This window comes from Alternaria ventricosa (genome assembly GCF_023758065.1).
Source record: "Alternaria ventricosa strain BMP 2768 chromosome Unknown scaffold_19, whole genome shotgun sequence".
NCBI lineage: Eukaryota > Fungi > Ascomycota > Dothideomycetes > Pleosporales > Pleosporaceae > Alternaria > Alternaria ventricosa.
This window is the reverse complement of record NW_026055699.1, coordinates 464,894-484,599: the sequence shown is the minus strand read 5'-3', so window position 1 is coordinate 484,599 and position 19,706 is coordinate 464,894. Positions and strand designations below refer to the sequence as shown.

Below are 19,706 nucleotides of genomic sequence, written 5' to 3'. Positions count from 1 at the left end.
TATGAGGTCGGTCATGCATGATTTGGGTGGAATGGGGACAACGGCGTAACGGACATGGGAAGGCGAGAACAGCATATCAATAGGCGCATTTGAATCATCAGCAATTAAACCCGAGTCACCCTGTGCACTGAGTGCTGCTCGCGTGGCTCCAGATCTCCGCAGCACCTCCGCTCCGAAGGGGAAGCTGCAGCCGAGGCGGGAGCTAGCCGCCGTCTTTGCATCATTGAACTTTTTGACATTGCGACCACCGAACGACCCTGACATCACCCCTTCACTCTGTCTGCTCGAACGCATACACGCGCAATTCATCGGCTCCGACACCCACTGTATTTCCAACATCGACTGCGCGAACACGTTCTCCAGCATGGCGACACCGAACCCCGTACAAAATATGCCCATCCCACCAGAAGAGCGCCTCGCCCTCGAACAACAAGCCCGCTACCAGCGCATAACACGCAATCTAGCCATTGGCGGCCTCGTAATATGTCCAATAATAGCCATACTCCCACCACGAAAACTAGACCTCTACACGTTCTCTCTAGGTATCGGCTTCTACCTCTCCGCCGATCATCTCATCACACTACGAACAGGCCGCGGCCTCGTACAGAATCTCAGTCCGATGCGAGCAATGGATCTGCCGACCGAACGCGCAAAGGAGATGCAGAAGGTATTGCAAGAGGAAAGGGAAAAGAGTCGAAGGACACTGGAGCGGAAAGAAGGGCAAGAAAAGAGTATACTTGGGAAGCTGTGGATGGGCGATGAGGAGGAGGGCTGGAAGGAGCGGCGATTGGAGGAAGAAAAGAAGGCGATCGAAGAGGGAAAGAGTTATGGCGACATGATATTTGAACAGATTTGGGAGGTTTGGAATTGGGACAAGAAGAAGGGAAAGAACGGTGAGAGCAAGAAGGAGTGAGCACGTCTTTGAGTCTGCAGAGCCGCATTCTCTTGTATAACACAGATGTACGATATCGCCTTTGGGAAGGACTGCCATCCATTGTGCCCTACTGTGGGGTCTCCGGGGCCGACCAGTAGCGGGAACTCGTTCATGAGGGGATGACCTAAATGTCTTAACGAATTTAGATGACCTGAATCTTCGACAACAAAGGGTGTTAACCCAAAAGAGACATTCGGTGAATTGTCTCATACAGAGTCTTCAGATGCCCTTCGGATCTGCAACACTGTTGCGAGACAGTGGATGCGCAGTGCAGCTGACCGGGAAATCAACTTCTGACAAATGTCTTGAGCATGTGGCAACTAATTCTCTACTTCCCATTACAGCAAATAGTCCTCCTATGACAAGATAGCCAAGGATTACGCGAAACGAGCCTGAGCACTGACTGTATGCACAGGAGCGATGTTTGCCTATTGACCACGTACTCAACGTAGGCATCCGCCATTGGCCTACTCCAGCGCCACCATCTATGCTCACCAAACTCACCGCGTCTACCTGTTTCAGCTCAGGCCAACGGAAGGACCAAACAGTAATTATATCTAGACATCGTTTACGCAGCCTCCCATTTCCTGTGTAACATCCTTCCCGTATCGACAGAGCCACGGATCTCGGTAACAATACGCGCTTTACTTAGTACTGCAATCCTACTGGGAACCTACAGAATGTCTCAGCCAAACACGCCACTCAGTCACACAGCCGCCGATCTGTTTCTTCCATCGATGGACGAGGAGCAACAACTCTCTCAAGCCGACTTTAACGAATTATTCGGATTAGATGGCTCAGGGCAGCCTATCTTCTCGACGAACAACAGCGATATACTCGATGACATCGGTCTTACATATGGAGATGGTGCTTTTGCAGCTGTTGACTCATCAAACACCTCCACAACTTCGACTCCCGACTTCTCAAATTACGACTTCGGCCAAAACGCCGCGGCATACCCGACTCCTGGACCAAGTACACCCCATCCCTACCCGCTAGATCTGCAACGAGCCTTCCCAACAACAACTGATGATCCAGACCTCAACGATCGTCCTCGGCCTATGCGATGTCAAACAAACTATGCCTACCTCCACTCAGGACAGCCATCGCAAGGCTACGGTCGTCGTCGATCTTTGAGCACTGGCGATACAGATCGCATTGCCGCAGCCAACAGCATCCCCAATCCCACTTTCGTTCGGCTCCAAGCACCGCGTGCGAGATCAGCTACACCAGAACACAAGAGAAGGCATGCCGCGCACTTCCAACATGGAAGGAGTGTGAGTCAAGGTCCTGCACCGAGAGGAAGGCCACTCAATCCAACAAGCATACCGTACTATACGTACAACGATACATTCGTCGGCGACATGTTCTCCACTCCCATCGGTACGCCGCTGAACGAGATGAGAGATCGCCGGGATCTGAAACATGGCATTGTCCACAACAGTGCCGGCATGGCAGATGTTGCATTTCGCTCGGAAAACCCGGTCATCCGGCATATGACACGACCTGACGAACTTGCACGAAGCAGACAAATCATCGAGATTGGCGCTCTAGCGGTTGCCAGTCATTGTACGCTGGATCCTAGGCTTGGCTTACAAAGTCCGACCACAAACCGCGCCCAAATCCTCAAGAAGCTCGCCGATATCGAAGAACATCTGGAGGACAAAGAAGCAAAGGAGGCTCTTTCCGCGTGTAAGACGATCCGAGACGCTTTGTCGAAGAGGGTTGAAGCTGAGTTCATCGATACAGCAGATGAGGTGGCAGAAGATTATTTGGAGGCTCCCAGTAAAGTACTTGAAGGAGCGCAGTATGGCATATACGACGGTCACGATGACAACGAAATCATGGGGTTGTTGATGAGAGAGAATGGCGTTGAATGCCAGGAGACTGTATAAAATTCAACACGACATGCAAAACCGATAAATCTGGGCGTCGAGCGAAGAGATGCGAGGCGTAGTGCGATTGGGTTGTTATTGGGCTGAGCGTATACATGGTTGATTTTGGGCTATACATCATGTGAATAAATACCTAGGTACCTCTGATGCACAAGGAACGAGTTGTGCTGTACATTGGTTCTTTATAATCATGCCTGACACAGAACCTCATATCTCGATGTTGCTGCAAATTCGATTGGCAAACAAAGTCTTACTTCTGTGAAGACTGGGAGCGATGTAAGTGCTGCATCTCGTATTCCAAACACGCTAGCTCGCGACTTCACATGACCCATGGAAGCCGCCCCACCCGCCCCCAGCTTACATACAAACCCAGCCACATAACCTCAAACGTGTCAACACGGGTGACCCTACTACAATTCATCATCGTACCTCTTATCATGATATTCCGGATAGCGCCTTTCGCTGCGATTCTCGCGTTTGCGCGATGCGGAGCTGCTGAAGTCGCACCGGAAATTACGACAGTTGCGGAGGGCTACAACGTGATAGCCAAGATCCCATGTGTTGGGTGCCCTTTCCTATACCAAGACACATCAAAAGGCAACGATGCGCCATGGGCTCAGAGAAAAGACGATAACGCTCTGGTGAATCATCCCGACTGTGAAGGAGACCAGATCACCCGCTAACGTGCCCCAGCTTCTGAACATCTCCCTTCCCTACGACTCAGCGCATCTAAGCATCAACAATGCCCCACTTTTAGGAGACTCTAAGATTCTACCGAAAGTATACGTGAACCAAGTCTTGTTGGACACGTCGAAAGATGATCTCGACAAGCTCGTCGCATCCGATCAACTCGACAATCTTGGGGGCGCTTACTTTGGCGCTTCATACGCCTACTCCCTGCGCCACGTCAAAGACTCCGACGCATTGGTGTTGCATTTCGATATCATGCAATTGTGGACTGATCTGACTTCTCCGGATCTCACAATTGTTATGGACAGGAAAGAGCAGAAGATCCTTGAACTCGTCCTTCTGCAGCGTCCCCTGCTGTCCGCTGGTGACCCGGCAAGCGCATATGAGATTATCCGCGCTACACTCATCCCGCGCTCACAGTCAAGCATAAACGGCAAGCGCATACAAAAGACAGCGATGTGGTTTCATGATTGGGACGACAATGGCAAGAAGGGTACAGCAACTCATGTTGTCAATTCGGCTTCTGCGTCGTTTGTAACCTGGCTTAGTTCCGGTATCTGGTCTCTGTTCATCTTTATTCTCGCAGTTATGGCATTGTTCGTTGTTGTGTGCATGTTTTGCATATTTGGGTGTGGATGGCACAAAGATGAGTATGAAACAGCACAACACGGAAAGCGCAGCAGTGGGAAGGGTGCTTGGGGCGGAAATGACATTGAGGCCGTGCGGAGGTTTATGACGCCTGAAGAGCTGGGACTCCGAGGCAGTGGGAGGGTTGTGGGGGTTGGGAAAAGCGATTGATAGGCTGCGAGATGAGGAGCCATCATCCAGTCCATGATCCATCCTGATAGACTTCCTTCCTGACCTCGGCTCTACCCTCGTGCGTTCGATGCGCGACCGCTTTCATTATCATCGTCGTGTTCTTGAAAGTCTCGAAAAATCCTGCTGCAGAGCCCACTTGGCAATGGCACATCACGTTCCCGACCGCTAGCGCGTCACCGTCGAGCTCACAAACAAGAACACCCCTGGGCAGATCATCACGCCAGCGAACACATCTCCCGCGCTCCCACCTCCACGATGGCACTACCATGACTGCGACGATCTTCGGCGGTCCAAGCCAAACATCTCAAATAATCGTTCACGCAAAACGAAAAAGCAACCGGCTGCGACGGCCATGTTGCTTCTGCTAGCGACGCGCAACGTCATTCCGCTACTCTCCGCGCGCCGCTAAACGTCATTCACCCAAGCTCATTTCAACGTCGCGACTCGCACCGAACCCTTTCATTGCTCGATCTTCGCAGAGGCCACAGTTAGTCACATGGCTAATTCCAGGCCAGAGTGCTGTTGGTCTCGATGCGCGTCAACGTTGGTAAAGTTTGACAGCAGTTCATCGCAAGGCATCGTCATGGTCTGGGCTCGTGAGGTATGACCGCATAGGTTTGGTTGATATGATAAAGACCCTCGTGTTTGCATGTTGGTGGAGTATCATCAGTATAGTAATCAATTTCATCACTCAATCTCAAAGGGTGCTGTCCTGCACATCCACCGAACACGCACAATGGCCATCACCAACACCACCTCCACCGTCCAGGGTATTTTTGCCCTCCATGTCGTTACAGCAGGCGGCTCCATCATCCTTATCCTGGCCGCTCTTGCGTTGTTCGGTCGCCAGCTCGTCGGCGGCCCTGGACGTCCCCGTACATTCAAGAAGTTTAACAGGTCAACTCTGAACAGGCACAGGTACACCAAGCAATCACCCTTCTGTCCAATACCAAGTTAATTAACACACAATAGTTCCACTGGCACACAACTCTTCCTCATCACGGGTCTCACCACCCTCATGATCGCCTACGCCGCGCAATCCTCCATCGTAGCCCTCCAATCCCGCCTCCCCTCCCCCTTCTACATCACTTCCGCCTACGCCTACCCCCAATACACCGAGCCCTTCGGCAACAACGACGCCATCAAGTATGGAAAGATCATCTCCATCCTCTCCTTCACCTACCAGGGCGCCATGATCATCATGAACGCCTGCATCGTCGGCGCCATCTGGATCCACGCCAACCACGTTCAGAACAACGGCACTGGTATTAAGGAGCCTGGTGTTTTGTCTTGGGCCTTGAACGGCTTCTGGATGTTGGCTATCCTTGCTCTTGGCTTTGCTAGCTGGGCTGTTGGTCTTGCGCGCCGTGGCAGCGGAAACTCGGCGTTGGCGTACCCGAGTTTGATTGCTGTTGACTATATGGTGAGGACGTTGTATGTTGTCTACGTAGCTACTGTCATCGCTGCGTCGACAAGTGCGACACTCGAGGCTATTCTGTGCTGGATTGGTATCAAGAAGAACGGTGTTGTCGGTGTAAGTTCAACCCCCTTCCTATTGTGCAAAAGCATGTACTGACGAACCATAGAACCGCTCCAAGTCAGCCCTCACCCGCTTCGTCATGCTCGTCACCCCCATCGTCTGGGTCCGCAACGCCTTCTCCATCGCCCAGCTCGTCCTCATCTACCGCAACACAAACAACTACTCGCGCACCACCAACCAGGCCCTCGCCTTCCTCTTCATCATCTTCGGCGAGCTATGCGACCTCGGTATCTTCGCTCTTGTTCTGCTCGGCGCCTGGAGCTTCGGCCGCAAGGACGGCCAGAGGCAGGAGGTTGTCAAGGAGGCTAGGTACAGCGAGAGCATGAGGGATAGCGCTTACATTGCCAATCCCAATGCTGCTTATGTTGCCGACCACGATACTGCTTACGTTGATGGACCTGCTGGACCTGCGTTTGAGGCGGGTAGGGGTCCTACTTACATTCCCCATGTTAACTAAGGGAAGGGTGGATGATGCTGTATGATATGTGTGGAATGTTTGATGAATGACTTAGATGTGTTGCAAGCGTATCAGCGAGTCTTTTAGGTACATAATTGTTAATGTATTACATTCTGAAAAACCTCACAGTCTGCTGAAATAACGAGTTGTTCCCGGCCTTCTTCTCCCTCCGCACCCTAGAGCAATCTCTAGTAGGGTGTCCACTTCCGAGACTAGATGTCCTCCTCTAAGAAGGGAAAGGAGGTATCGCTTCCAATTCTGTTCATACATATTAGGAAATGAGACTAGAAGGAGGAATGGTTATTTTACCTATCCAACCTCTTCTTGTAGCAAGTCTCGTCTGTATGGCAGTGGTACAAGCAAGGTCTCTTCTTCACGCAGGAGATGGGAGGATCGCCGCCGTAGTGAGAGCGGGAAGAGTGGCCGATCGAAACCATTGCGACAAAGTGTTCGGGAAAGTCCTCATAGTTCTTGACCCAGAAATCATGGCTTGCGTTCCAGACAGTGAAGTCTACCATGAATTTTCGAAGTGGATCGCCGAGCTCTGTGCTGTCGAACACGGTTTTGACGTTTTCAAAGATCGGCCGTTGGCAGTAGTAGGTACATATTTGGTAATTCCATTCGAGTAAGAAATCCATTATTGTGTCTCTGTACATCTCGTCGCCGAGGTGACAACCAAGAAGGTAGCCCTTGATCAAACTCTGACAGTTGGCATTCATCTGTGTATCATCGTCGAGCCCGGATTCCATGAGGACGCGTTCGGTGTAGAGCCATTGCATGTAGATCTTGAAGTCTTTCGGCTTGTAGTCCGGGAGAGAGATCTTTCGTTCTTTGCGTTCGCTTTGATCCGATAGCAAGGTCGCATGGATTAGGGTTGATGATTCTCGGATGAGCCACTCGTGAACCGTGAAATCTTCGTGGTCGGGTTTTTTGCCAACGCTGATGCTGACGACCTGGGTCCCCATGCTGTTTAATGTTAGTAGCGTTCACGAAAGGCGCACGTTGTACTTACTCTAGCAGTTTGCTCTCAGGGTAAAGCGGCATCGTGGCCGTAAAGCGCTGCGCGTGCGAGCGAGGCGACGGAAATGCGATAATAACGTGTGCAAGGGCAGAAAGTGGTGATGCAAGACGAAAGTTCCGAGAGAGTTTGGAAAAGCTCTGGTTCTGAGAACGGTGAGATACGGAATGAGGCAGCTACGTGAAGTGGATGACGTGTTGTACACAGACTCTCGTGAAGAATGGAAAGAGCACCCGGCTTCTCTCACCTCACCCTAACATCCGCATGGTGAACCACTTCAAGCTTGTCGCTCGAGTACACAGACTTATGCTCATTTGCATTTTTGAACTAGGTGCAGCATATATCCTGAGGTCTCTCTTATGTATCATGATGCGTGTGGCATCCTTCTCCTTCCATACGACCCACACTAGGCATCCAGTCACGCCCGAACCTCGTCAGTCGAAGCAGGCCGTGTGCCATTGACACAATTCCACAGCATATATAGTCCATTCTCAAGCACGTCGCTTTGCGTCTGGTGACTGTGTGTCGTTGGGAGCTGGGCGCTTCGTTGGGATAGTGCGAGACCTAGACCTATTCAGCTGTGATCATTGCGTGAGCAGAGGATATTACATACGTGCCGACTTTCTTCCTGTAGCAAGGCTTCTCGTCGCCGTGACAGTGATACTTGCAGCTCGTCTGCCAGCCACGCAGTGGTGACTTAGTAAACCGAGAACCAAGCCTGTCAGACACGGCAAGAAGAAGATCCATGATGTAGTCAGAATGCACAGTGTCTTGATTCAATCCGAGCCCCTTGGGCTGGTATTGTTCAATGCACTCGGCAACAAGATCTGCGACAAGCTTTCTAGTTGGCGAGCCTTCTGGTGTGTTTTCGTAGAACCTCGAACCGTAAATGGGCGGGAACATGATTGACAATCCCCGAATATCGCTAGCGCATTGTGTGAGAATATCGCTAAGAGTGTCTCTAAAGTCAGCGTCGATTAAGAAGTGACCCAGATCAAACAATTGAGGTAGTCCAAGGATTTCCCGGTATAAGTCTTTCGTGAGCTCAGCTAACTGGTCTTCTCCATCGGTGGGACTGGGTTTGCTGTGGATGACGCCTGTAACAAGCCACTGAAAGTAGATACCAAAGGTATGCCTGTCAAACTCGGGCAGGGTGATGACACGCTCTTGCGATTCTTGCCATGGTCCCCTCATCGCTGCGTCGACGAACTCGGACGAGGCACGGATGCGGTCCTCAGGAACCAGGAACACGGCCTTGCCTCCATGACCAACTTTGAAGGTGATCATTTTCTCGTTCGTACTGCTCATTGTCAATTCGTTGACGTATGCAACTCTGAATCGTACTTACAAGGCAGCGTCCGCTGCGAAACCCCTCCGTACCATTGTGAGTCCTGTAGCTCACTTACAGTATGCGAATGGTTGTTGGAAAGAGGAAACTGTGTGGTACTAGGAACTTTGGGAAGTCATGAGTCCAGGTGCCGCAAAGTGAGAGAGAGCATGTCGCGCCTTCCGTGGCCACTCACCTCATCACCTGCACCGGCACTGTTACGCCTACGACGGACGATCTTTACACGGATGATCAACAATGGATGCATTTCAATACGCTCGCTCGCTAACCAAACAATAGACACAAGAAATAATAAATCGCTCAACGACAGAAGCGCGCGCCATAACAACGCGCACGCTGGGTATCTTACAAACATCCAAAAGGTCATGCCATGCCCGGCCGTATCCAGAAGGAAAGAAAACCTTACCAATCATTCCACGTCTCAAGACCGCATCAAGCGACCTAAAAGCCCTCAAGCATACGCTCCTACCCGGTCATCGCCATGAAAGAACCCACTCCCATCGAAACCTTCTTCTTTCGGCGTGGCCCATACTTCTGGCGAGACATCGTCGTAGCTCGGCTTGCGGGCCAGGTCTTCAGAGTAGACGCTCGCGTCGTCGTTGGCCCATCGCTGGTTCCTGTCGTGGCTCTGCTGGCCGTATACGACATTCCGGTCGTGCGCTGGAGCTCGCGGTGTGGAGCAGCTTATTCGCTGGTCGCCTTCACGCGAGATGATCAAGGTGTCGGGCGAAGGAGTAGGATACGATGGCGATGTAGCAGTCGCCGAAACAATGAGCTTGTTCACAAGGGCATGCAAGTCTGAGACATCGTGCTGAAGAGTGCGAACCTGCTGTTCCAGGGCCTTCCTCGCGCTCCTCTCATGTCTGAGCGCCTCATAGACGTTGCGCAGCGCTCGCGCATTCTCCTCGTTACTTCCGGTGTTTGGAACGGGAGGCACGGCTAGCGTTGGAGAGCCAGGCGCAGGCTCAGGCTCAAGGGTCTCGCTACTTGATTGGACGATGAGCTCTTGATGAATGCTCGGTGCTGATCTCGAGTGAGAGCGCGATGCAGATGCGGACGAACTCCGATTCCTTGATCGCAGGTTGCGAGGTGCGTTTTCGAGGATGATGGTTTGTCGGTTGTTACGGGATGACATCCGGCGGGTGAGTGTTTCGAGATTAGAGTACCTGGATTCAAGATCTTGAACGCGATCCTCGATGGGTATGCGATGTTGACTCTTCGCTGGCGGCGGAGGCGGCGGCGAGATGCTTCGGACTTGCGGTGATTCTGGGATGGTTTCCTCTTTGGGTCCGAACAACGCATTCTTCAGGTCACCGAAGTTGAAGGCTGAGACCGGGGGCTGAACACTACGTTCTTGCTCTCGGTTCGGCTCTTCTGTTATCGGTGTTGCGGTCTGCGATTCGTCCGCTTGGACGAGCGTCGCGCTCATCTCGTTGAACGACTCGTTGTCTGGTTCCCGGATCATGGGCTCTTGCATCGGCACGGTGCGGACCGTCTCTACAGTCTTCGCTGTTTGCGGTCGACTATAGATGCTGCCGGACATGTAGCTCTCTCTCCAGAACTTGATCTCCGCACTCCTGCCTCTCTCCGTCGAGGCGCGCTCTTTCGCGAGACTGTGAAGAGCATCTGCGCTTCTCGATCTCCGTCTGTCGTGTTTGGACGTCACCGTTTGAGTTGGGCTGGACAGAGCGATACCGATACCGGGAGACATCTCATCTTCCTCAGCCTGTTCGTCCCACGCTGCCAGCTTCTCACGAGGCTCGTCGAAACTGTGTCGATGAGTAATGGCACTTGGTACAGTGGGCAGCGTGGCTCTTCGGCGACCGAGATCCGGCCTGTCCACATCGAATGTAAGGTACTCTTTCGGTGGACTTGCCGGCGGCGCATTCACGTTCATGGGGTACGGGAGATGTTGGCCTAGCGGATGTAATGGCTGTAGTTCCTCCACCGGCAGATCAGATATCCGAGGATTGGACGGGGGTGTCCTTGGTTCTCTTGGCGGTGTTGATCTCAGCATGGTAGTGTCCTGTTCGTCGTCAGATTGCATTCGTCACGCTGTTCTAGAAAGACTTACACTGTGGTGGTAGCTGTGACCACGCTGCATTGGCTCTTCTTCCAGATCATCCGCTCGGTCCGGGCCTTTGCGCCCGAACATCTTCCGGAATACATTTCGGAGGCCGCTCTTGCGCTTATTCTTCTTCTGCGCATTTTTACCGGCGCTCTCTGGCGTTGAGCGAAACGGCGACGGGGAAGCGATCGAAGACGATGGCACAGTACTTTCGCGCTGTCCTTCGTCCAAGTGTCGCACTTTTGGTGGGGATCTCGAGGAAATCGGGCGCTCGGGAACAGCCGAATCGCGCTGCGGCTGCTGCTCTCCCACGGGATTTGATCGCAAGGCTGACATATGCTGTTCAGGCACAGGCGGAGGAGACTGAAGTGGTCTTGGCGGGGTTTGCGGCCTTTCATACTGCTCTTCTGGCGCGTCCTGCGGCTGCAGTGTCCGGTCCAGCGCGCCATTTTCCGCGTACTCCTTCTCTTCCTCTTCATTCAACGGCACATCCTCGGTAATAGGGATCGGCCCGCTAATTTTTAAGTTCCCTCTTCTGATAGCCTCAGCCTTCCAGCTGGAGCGCGACAAAGGCGAGGGCGAGGGTGTCGACGCACTCATATCGGCGACGACAAAGCCTTCTCTTTGAAGCATATGGATGCTGCGATGTTTTGGATTCCGAGTGTTGGCGAATGCGCTTCTGCGGACGAGTTCTGGAAATTGCGCTTAGGCGAGGTTTACCGGGATGACCCAGCGAGCGTGAGGATCTCGACTACCATCACCGATGTTGCGAAAACAGTTGATGGGTAAGAAGCAAAGCAAAGGCGGACCGGAGCGACAAGCGCGGCAAACGTCCCTCCTCCGAAAATAGATGCAAGGCAAGAATAGGCAATAAGGAATTAACAACGATAGCCCCCAAGACTCGAAAGAAGCGAACTCGATCAGAAAGAGCGACGAGGTTAAACAATAGAGAGACGTGCCACGGACGACGTAACGAGAAGAGCAGCAAAAGGACGGGGGCGGCGTTCTTAGGGTCTATGTATCAGACCGAGAGCGTCATGTACCCTTTGGACAAGGGTGCCAATAGAGTGGGGAGGGTCAGTCGGATGGGGGGCGCGGCGGGAAGGAGGAGGCTATTATTGATGGCGCATTTGCGAATCAAGCAGTATGACCGGCATTACCTTTGACCACAACACAACGGGGGCTGGGGGGCTGCAGCAACAAATAAAGGCCTGATCGCTGCTGCACAAGCGTTGCATGAGAGGCCAACAAGTCGGACCACTGCGCGAACGAACGACGTGCAGGTTGTTGGCGATGGGGCTGTGGGGTTTTGCGTCCAGTACAGCTGCATGTTTTCGCCAAAGCGGACTGTTGCAATCGATACGTTCGTTGGCTGCACGGCACGCGCAGGCGCGCTCGGCCACTGTCCTCTTCAGCCCTTCTGAAACATGCGGCTAACACGTCTTGGACCTCAGCTTCCCTGTCGGCCTCTCAAACTTACCACTCGTCCAGAACCGCCATCTCAAATCCCAGTAAAGCCGTCGCAGAGCTAATCCTTCTGCGTCTGCAAATAGCGGCTTGCAGCACTGACCGAGGCGTTCCACGAACCCTCCTCTTGTCGCGTCAGGTCTGAGCGCGAGAAGACATGGGGTCGCCAGGACGCATGTCATGTCATGGACCCTCGGCCGTGCAGACTAACAGGAATCCTTGCTCCAGCCTGCATTAACGCGTTTGAGGCTGTCCGCGGACTAACTCCGACGACGGCCTGATTGGGGCTCATTGCTCTGGCCCACACCACACCGTCTATCACGACTGTTTGGTACTCTACTGCACGCGTTACGTGTTGACGATGTACGTTGAGGTAAAGATGATAAATAGGGGAGGCTGGTCGACGGTAGCCGAAGGGTCTCGAAAAACGTTGACAGAAGCGACGTCGCAAGCGCTGGGCGCCGTTTTGATGAAGTTTCCGGCCTGCGCTGATTGCTCGATAGTATTGCGCCATGTATTGATGGTCACGACTCGCCACCACACACACTTTATCCTGCACGACACCGTTCAGCATAAAGAGTTTGAGAGAATGAGCGCATTACTCGCTGTCTATTCTGCGTGCTCTTCTGGCCCTTCTCGTTTCTCTTTTGCGCATATAAACGCATGCAAGCCATGCTTCGCCGTCTTACCACCGTAGTCTCATGCCGCATGCCACTTTTGCGATGACATTCGGCGTATGTAGGTGTTTTGGCGCGAGCTGTCTCGACTCGCGACCTTGACGCGGGACTACTGCAGCTAAAATCACGCCGCATACCATGGCTGCAGTATCGCGCTTCGCTTGCGAACCAAACCATAGCGCTGAGACCATGTCCTCCCCACACCACTCCAACATGTAGTAGCGAACCACAACTCCGACATTGTTTGTTTGGGAGCCCGTGACAGCGCATGTGTTACAGCCTCGCTTGCTTACACCCCTCATCCGCCGTTTTCTTGGTCCACGTAGACGTCTGCCAAGTTGGGATACCTGAGATCGGCGTGGTCTTCTAGATGCTGCATCCAGGCTTTTAGAAACTTGGAGCCCCTGTGAATCAATCAAGTCAGCAACAATGCATGGCGCTGTGGTGTGATGAGCGTATAGAATCCTCCGCCGTATAGCAGGGTGCCGAGGGACTGGTCTCGGTGTGGGTGACGAAGGGTTCCCGTGTGACAAAGCAAGGGGGCGTGTCACGGCAGTTTCGAGTTACGCGGGTTTCAGATTTGCTTGTTCGCAAAGACCACATCCCGACGCCCACGTTCTCGGGTATGACCGAAGGCCGCGACTCCGCGATGACGATGAGGTATCGGCTATACGCCCAACAAGGAAGGGCAGTGATGCTGGGGACATGAATTGGGAACGAAGAGGGTACGTACTTGCTTATTGTGTCTGAGTCTCCGATCACACAAAGATGTCGCTTTGGGCGTGTCATTGCAACTGCGCCCTTCATTAGCACCTGCAGCCACGTGTTCATGCGTAGATATTGCTGCGAGTCGGCAGAGTAGGAGCTGACGTACCGTTGAGCCGTCTCTTCTCGCCCAAGAAGCCGACCTCATGCTCTGGATTGCTCCGTACTGTGCTGACAATGACGGCTTCCTTCTCGCGGCCTTGGAAGCCATCCACGGATCCTAGTTCGATACCAGGATACGCCTCTTTGAGCATTCCAGCAAGCAATGCGAGCTACCATTGTTAACGTTGAACCCCACAATACAAAGTTGACGCGCATTGCACACGCATGATGGGCAGGGTGGAGAGACGCGTACCTGTGCATTGTATGGCGTAACCACCGCGATGTCTTCCGCTTTAACGCCGGCTTTGATCAGATTCGCGACATGCATCTTCACCAACGCCGCTTCTGCTTCATTAGATTTGCTATCGCCAAGACTCATGCCTTTCCCGCCCTTGCCTATCACACCCTCGTCTTCGATCTTCTCAGGAAAGTCACCGCCTTGAGTGTCCCAGAAGACGAGCGGCTCTTGTGTATCTTCAGTCTCTTCAACGTCGTACTTCAGGTCTTTCAGTAAACGGTCCTTGACAAAGTCTGCTGCGATAAGTTTCGAATCATATAGTTCATCCGATGGAAATCGCATTATCTTCTCATGCATGCGATATTGCGTCGTTAGCATCCGCTTGATCGACGGCCCATGTAGAGAAAGTAGCCTGTCGAAAAGAGTTGTTTCGAGCGTCATGCCGGTAATCAGCTTGCCAGCGGGTTTCTCCGCGCTATCGTCACTCTTGCTGGCTTCCTTCTTGGCCGCTTTTGTTTGTTTCGAGTTGAGAGACTTGATAGTGGGTGGTAATTGGAGGTGGTCGCCGGCCAACACCAGCTTACTTGCCTTGACCCACAGTAAAGGCACCCAGCATTGAGCCTCCAAAGCCTGACTGGCCTCATCTACGATGACAACGTCGAACTCCTGGCCTTTTAGATGGAAGCCGCCCGCGCCATGCAGCGTCGCAAGAACGACCTTACTGCCGGTCACTAGATTATTTACACATCCTTTTTCTCGCTCTCTGTACTCTTGTCGGAGCTCCTTCAGCTCGGTATAGATCTGACGGCGCTCTTTGGCGTTGCGCGTCTTACGGATAGAAGATTGTTTGTCGTCCATTTCTTTACGAACGTCCTGGACTAAGGCGGCTGCTTCTGACGTTCGTGTGAGAACGTCGAGAGAATGATTTAAGACAGATGGTAAGAGGCGTGCTGGGTGCCCGAGGCGCACCATAGGTACCTTGTGAGATGCTAGACGCTCGACAATGTTGTCTACGGATATGTTCGATGGACCGCATACCAGCAGGCGAAGCTTCTGTTTGAGTAATTGGAGAATAAGCTCAATCAGGGTGTGCGTCTTGCCTGTGCCTGGTGGGCCATGGATCAGCGCAACCTCTCGGGAAGCTAGCGCAAATCTGATAGCCTCTTGTTGGCTGTCATTGAGAGATGGATCGTTCCACTCGAGCTTATGGAGGGGGTTTGATGGATCGTTCAGGTCTGAACGTAGGGGCGTAGGCGATGCCTGTCCAAAGAGTACGCGCATGAAGGGTGTGTACTCTTGATCCCCGAGCTTCTGTAGCCTATTCATCGTTTGGTTCATCCTATCATATATAAGTTCAGGGAGAGGTTGAAACGGTGCATTCAGCAAAGACGTACCTCTTGTAGGTGACGTCGTTCGCCAATTTGACTCTAGTACATGCATCAGCCTCAGTATGCCCGACACAGCCGCCCACAATGTGTAAACTAACATCCATAGCTTGCCGCCAGTAGGCACATCTGCGTCCTCTTTGTCCAGTACAATTTCCACATTCTCCCTACGTACCCTCAGAACGACGCCGGAGGCGCCTTTCTTCTCGAGCTCTTTCTTTTCCGTCTTCTTCGCGCTCCCGCTGGGCTGGTCTTGAACCGCGACTATATCGCCCACACGTATGCCATGCTCAGGGATATCTGGCTTCTCGCCTTTAGCCACGACTGCCGAATCCAATCCCAGCTCCACCACGGTCTTGCCGCCCAGCCCTGTCCGTATAGAAGATATATTAAGGTTCAGGATCGCGAGACCGGCGCGTGAGAGGGCGGTAGGCGTGTGTGACGAGAGAAGCGCGTTTGTTTCGGACAGCTCGGCTTGAAGCTCAGCATCGAGCAGGGTGAGCTGCGAGGCGGCGAAGGACGGAATATCTGTAGGGTTCGGCATCGCTATTGGTGGCTGAGTATGTAGACGTGGGGTGGTAAGTTCGCGTCAGAGTTGATCAATTGCTGATCTGAGAAGCTTCGTTGGAATACCAGAACCTCGTGCTACTTCAAGCAAGCTGGGACATTAAATTCGTGTAGTCGTTCGCGCGACGATTTGCTACTGGCCAAGGGCACCGCAATGGCCGTTGCGTATCTGCAGTGCGCGCCGACTGCGAGAATGTTTAGGCCGAGCTGCTATTACGTCATGACTCTAACCCGTTTCGGCTTGTCACCAGCAAACTCCACGGGCCGACGCGCAACGAAGAAGTGAATTCGTGCTTAACGTAGAGGAGGCTTATTTACACACTCTTCTGAGCTCTACACTTATGCTCAAGCCTGATTGTTGTACTCGTGAGCAAGTTGTTTGGCTACATAGGTACTTCAAATTGGTGCATACGCACGAACTTATCGCATTGCTCAAATTCTACTCGGATAGCCTTGATTAGTCCAGATACAGTCCAAAGCTTTCTGATACTACCTAGGTACAAAACGCGCCAGCAAGTGTGGCGCAAATTCGGCGCCTTACATATCGTCGACATGTCCCATGCAGAAGCCAGTGAAGTTGTACAACCAGAATTCCGCGTCTTGGGCACCCTTAACAACCAGGCTGGTCTGATTCCGCTTCAGCCACCTTTCATCCAGTTCTTTGTCTGTCGCAACTCCTATCCACCGACTGGGAGGCGGCAATTGCCACCACTGGCTGGAGTCCGCACATGCCAAGGTCCCCAAGTCCGCACTGGTGTACAACCCCGTGGGACTCTTATTCGTTTCTATACTTGCAATAACAATAAGGACCACCATGAGACCCATGAGCAGCAGAGTATAGATCCGGTACCATGTGCTCGAGATACAGGGTAAAATCGTAGTCGTCGTTTGGCCGCGAGCAAAGTAGAAGGCGTACAATACGAGGGAAACGGTGATAAAGACGAAGTAAAACAAACCGAGAAGAAAAGTCGTTGTAGTGAAAAATGTGTCTCCTAATACTGGGGTGAAGATGAGTAGAGCCAATGTCCAAACACCTCCGAGAAGAAGAAGGAAGAAGAAGCGAAAGAGATAGCTTTTCCAGGATTCTGCGGGCGACTTGAATCCAGTTGTTTCATATGGCGCTATTATGAGAGGTTCCAATGCTGTCGGTTGTTGATCGGGTTCCATGTCACTGTCCTTTGGCATGAGAGTCCGGTGCATCTGCACGATTGTCGTGACGCTCCGCAAGCCGCCTCGCTGGTATACAAAGTCCTCTGTTAGCCACGTTGCAGCGCATAATCGCAAAAGACCGAGAACAGCCAACGGGAAGAAGACGGCGTCGATACCGAATCCAATAGCGACGCCGGGAAGTGCGGCTCCGGACATGGCACCGATGAGTAAATAGAGTGCTGACACGCCTTGAAGTGTTGTGATAACGGTTTTGATCGTTGTCAATGAGGCTACTTCAACGTGGGTGTGTTCTGGCAAACGTAAGCAGTGCGGAGCACAGGCCGTAACCATGTCTTCCCCGCCATTCCATCCGTTCGAGGTCCAGAATATCGCGTTGGTGGCTGCTAAATCATGACGACTCCACTGGACAGCGCGAATGCGCCGATCGGCTATCGCGGCGTATCTCCAGATTATAGATGTCGGGTTATAGCTGCACAGCCGATCGTACCACCTAGGGCGTCGATCGGTCAGATACGTTATTGTAGGTGTGCCGGATACGATGTGCTAAAGCACGACTTCCATCAGTACTCTGTCTTCATACAGCAATATAGTCCAGGTTAAACTTACCGCGATCAATGGGGCAAGACACAAAGTGAACAACGAGACCCACTCGGTAAAACTAATACATCGGCTGTTATAGCGAATGGGCTCAACCTCGATGTTGAAATACGACATTGGAGATGATGCGGCCGAGACATTCGCGCAGAAGAATTCGCTAGGGATATCTGAACCTATCCTTCAGGCCCCCGGTAACCGGGAAATTACTTACGCACGTAAGCACGCACAGTGACACCTACCACCGCGTAATATCGGATGCATGTAAGCGCTGGTTGCTTGTACCATCCCTCGTGGGACCATTACTTCGCTCTGTTCGACATCAAATCTTGAATGTATCTCGATATGGAGACAAAAGTATAGCCAGAGATGTGCCAAGAAGTTACCCAACAAGAAGTTTGCGTCCGTAACGAAGTACCATGTGTCGCCTCAGCAGATAGCTACCAAGAAAGACAGTGGCAGCGCTCATTCTTGATACCGTATACGTAGCTCAGACATCGGAAGCAGGTATGCTCCATCGCCGCAGTTTGAGATTGTCGTGTTCCTCCGCTATCTTGTAGATGAGTGGGTTGCTAGAGATGGCGATGAGGCCAAAATGATGAAACAGTCCTAGTGGCTGTTTTGATGCTAATTACGTGTTGTGTGTGACTGAAAAATAAGTACCGGCCTATTTATATCGATTTGGTCGCAAGTTCAGATCGCTCATAGCAAAAGCCGACAGTCGTGGTTATTGAAGTACAGGTGTTCCGGGACAAGGTCGGAGACAACGCTTAGTAATCCCGCACTGCCCCCCAGGGCTGAGACGGAAATCTGAGGGTAGGTACCCTCGCGCGCCTCCCACCTGAGCTTTGCACACGGATGCGACTCCCAACACGCGCACTCGCATTGTTGAGTAATTTGAGAGCATGCTCCTCTCCCAATGTTTTTTTGCATGCGACCCTACAATTTTGTTGGGGCGTGTGGCCACGTCATAGCAGCCTATTCTGCCTTCCTCACACGACCTCATCGAGCGCGCTCAAAGTACATATCAAATGAACGGTAACTTCCATTCCAAGATTCTTCAAAGCTTTCGATACGGATGAATACGCTCCGCTAGCATCACTACCGTTACCGGCTCCACATCCATCAGCCATCGGAGTGCACGTAGGGGTTGGCGCGGTGCGCTGAGTTCTCGCAACCTCCTAAAATCCTCTCACATGCAATTTGAGTTTGCGTAAGTTTGTGGCGTCTCTCTACTACCGAGGCGTCAGCCTTGCCCGCAAGCAAGGCGCTGAAGACCAATATATCGAGCGATGGATCCGCCGAGATCGTGGGGAGACCCATCGTGGATACCCCGCATTTTGTCCACGCGGGGCGAAGTAGTTGCCCCTTGAAAGGTAACATCTCCGTCATCAGAATACAAGCCAACGCAGTTTATGGCTGGTTTCCGAGCATGTCAACAACGATGGCGATTCAGTCGGTACACCCACCCACAGGCCGGGAGAATGCATCCGTTTGCGGTCCGGCAGTCAATGCCACTCTTGGCGTCGATATCCTACCTTGCACGTCCCTCCACTACACATCTCATAGTCGGTGTATCTAGGTTAGTCGCGTTGTGTCGAAAGCGCAAGCAAAAAGAGTTTCGAGAACGGCTTTTGTAAAGACTGATGTGGCGCAAAACCATGAACTCTGGATTACTACTCGTCCGCTAGATGCGCCGACACCTCATGACCAGCTGCCTAGACAATACGCGCCGGAAGCTACCCACCAACGATCCAAGCCTATTGTGGCTCTTTCCCCTGGCTGACGCTCAGGACTGCGAGTTCGGATAGGTCAGCGCACGATGTTCTTCATGCACCGTGTCACCTCACAAGGCTGTCAGACCCCACTTCCATCAAAACGAGAGCGATCTGCAACCCAAAATTCCGGGAGGATGCTATTGAAGCATGGGTGTATCTGCAGCCACGGCGACCTTCGAGCTTACGACGAATCT

At 52.5% G+C, this 19,706-nt stretch overlaps 8 protein-coding genes across 8 annotated transcripts; 4 read left to right on the top strand and 4 right to left on the bottom strand.

Annotated features, from left to right (window-relative positions):
* Position 1: 1 nt before the first annotated feature.
* On the top strand, positions 2-913 carry J4E93_009099 (uncharacterized protein; the record flags this gene model as incomplete). The annotated part of the gene is made up of 2 exons (XM_049346993.1): positions 2-6; positions 163-913. 2 exons carry the CDS (start codon positions 2-4, stop codon positions 911-913), a joined length of 756 nt encoding a protein of 251 aa, XP_049195948.1.
* A 701-nt stretch (positions 914-1,614) lies between these two features.
* J4E93_009098 (uncharacterized protein) lies at positions 1,615-2,829 on the top strand (the record flags this gene model as incomplete). Its single annotated transcript, XM_049346992.1, has 1 exon — positions 1,615-2,829. One exon carries the CDS (start codon positions 1,615-1,617, stop codon positions 2,827-2,829), a length of 1,215 nt encoding a protein of 404 aa, XP_049195947.1.
* A 437-nt stretch (positions 2,830-3,266) lies between these two features.
* J4E93_009097 (uncharacterized protein) lies at positions 3,267-4,317 on the top strand (the record flags this gene model as incomplete). Its single annotated transcript, XM_049346991.1, has 2 exons — positions 3,267-3,470; positions 3,523-4,317. The coding sequence occupies 2 exons, from the start codon at positions 3,267-3,269 to the stop codon at positions 4,315-4,317; spliced, it is 999 nt and encodes a 332-aa protein (XP_049195946.1).
* Positions 4,318-5,074: 757 nt separating this feature from the next.
* J4E93_009096 (uncharacterized protein) lies at positions 5,075-6,335 on the top strand (the record flags this gene model as incomplete). The annotated part of the gene is made up of 3 exons (XM_049346990.1): positions 5,075-5,256; positions 5,311-5,872; positions 5,925-6,335. The coding sequence occupies 3 exons, from the start codon at positions 5,075-5,077 to the stop codon at positions 6,333-6,335; spliced, it is 1,155 nt and encodes a 384-aa protein (XP_049195945.1).
* Positions 6,336-6,640: 305 nt separating this feature from the next.
* Positions 6,641-7,379, bottom strand: J4E93_009095 (uncharacterized protein; the record flags this gene model as incomplete). Its single annotated transcript, XM_049346989.1, has 2 exons — positions 6,641-7,301; positions 7,348-7,379. The coding sequence occupies 2 exons, from the start codon at positions 7,377-7,379 to the stop codon at positions 6,641-6,643; spliced, it is 693 nt and encodes a 230-aa protein (XP_049195944.1).
* Positions 7,380-7,844: 465 nt separating this feature from the next.
* Positions 7,845-8,736, bottom strand: J4E93_009094 (uncharacterized protein; the record flags this gene model as incomplete). The annotated part of the gene is made up of 3 exons (XM_049346988.1): positions 7,845-7,917; positions 7,967-8,653; positions 8,702-8,736. 3 exons carry the CDS (start codon positions 8,734-8,736, stop codon positions 7,845-7,847), a joined length of 795 nt encoding a protein of 264 aa, XP_049195943.1.
* Positions 8,737-9,152: 416 nt separating this feature from the next.
* Positions 9,153-11,402, bottom strand: J4E93_009093 (uncharacterized protein; the record flags this gene model as incomplete). The annotated part of the gene is made up of 2 exons (XM_049346987.1): positions 9,153-10,727; positions 10,776-11,402. The coding sequence occupies 2 exons, from the start codon at positions 11,400-11,402 to the stop codon at positions 9,153-9,155; spliced, it is 2,202 nt and encodes a 733-aa protein (XP_049195942.1).
* Positions 11,403-13,211: 1,809 nt separating this feature from the next.
* On the bottom strand, positions 13,212-15,947 carry J4E93_009092 (uncharacterized protein; the record flags this gene model as incomplete). The annotated part of the gene is made up of 6 exons (XM_049346986.1): positions 13,212-13,317; positions 13,647-13,665; positions 13,788-13,950; positions 14,034-15,357; positions 15,413-15,445; positions 15,505-15,947. The coding sequence occupies 6 exons, from the start codon at positions 15,945-15,947 to the stop codon at positions 13,212-13,214; spliced, it is 2,088 nt and encodes a 695-aa protein (XP_049195941.1).
* Positions 15,948-19,706: the final 3,759 nt, after the last annotated feature.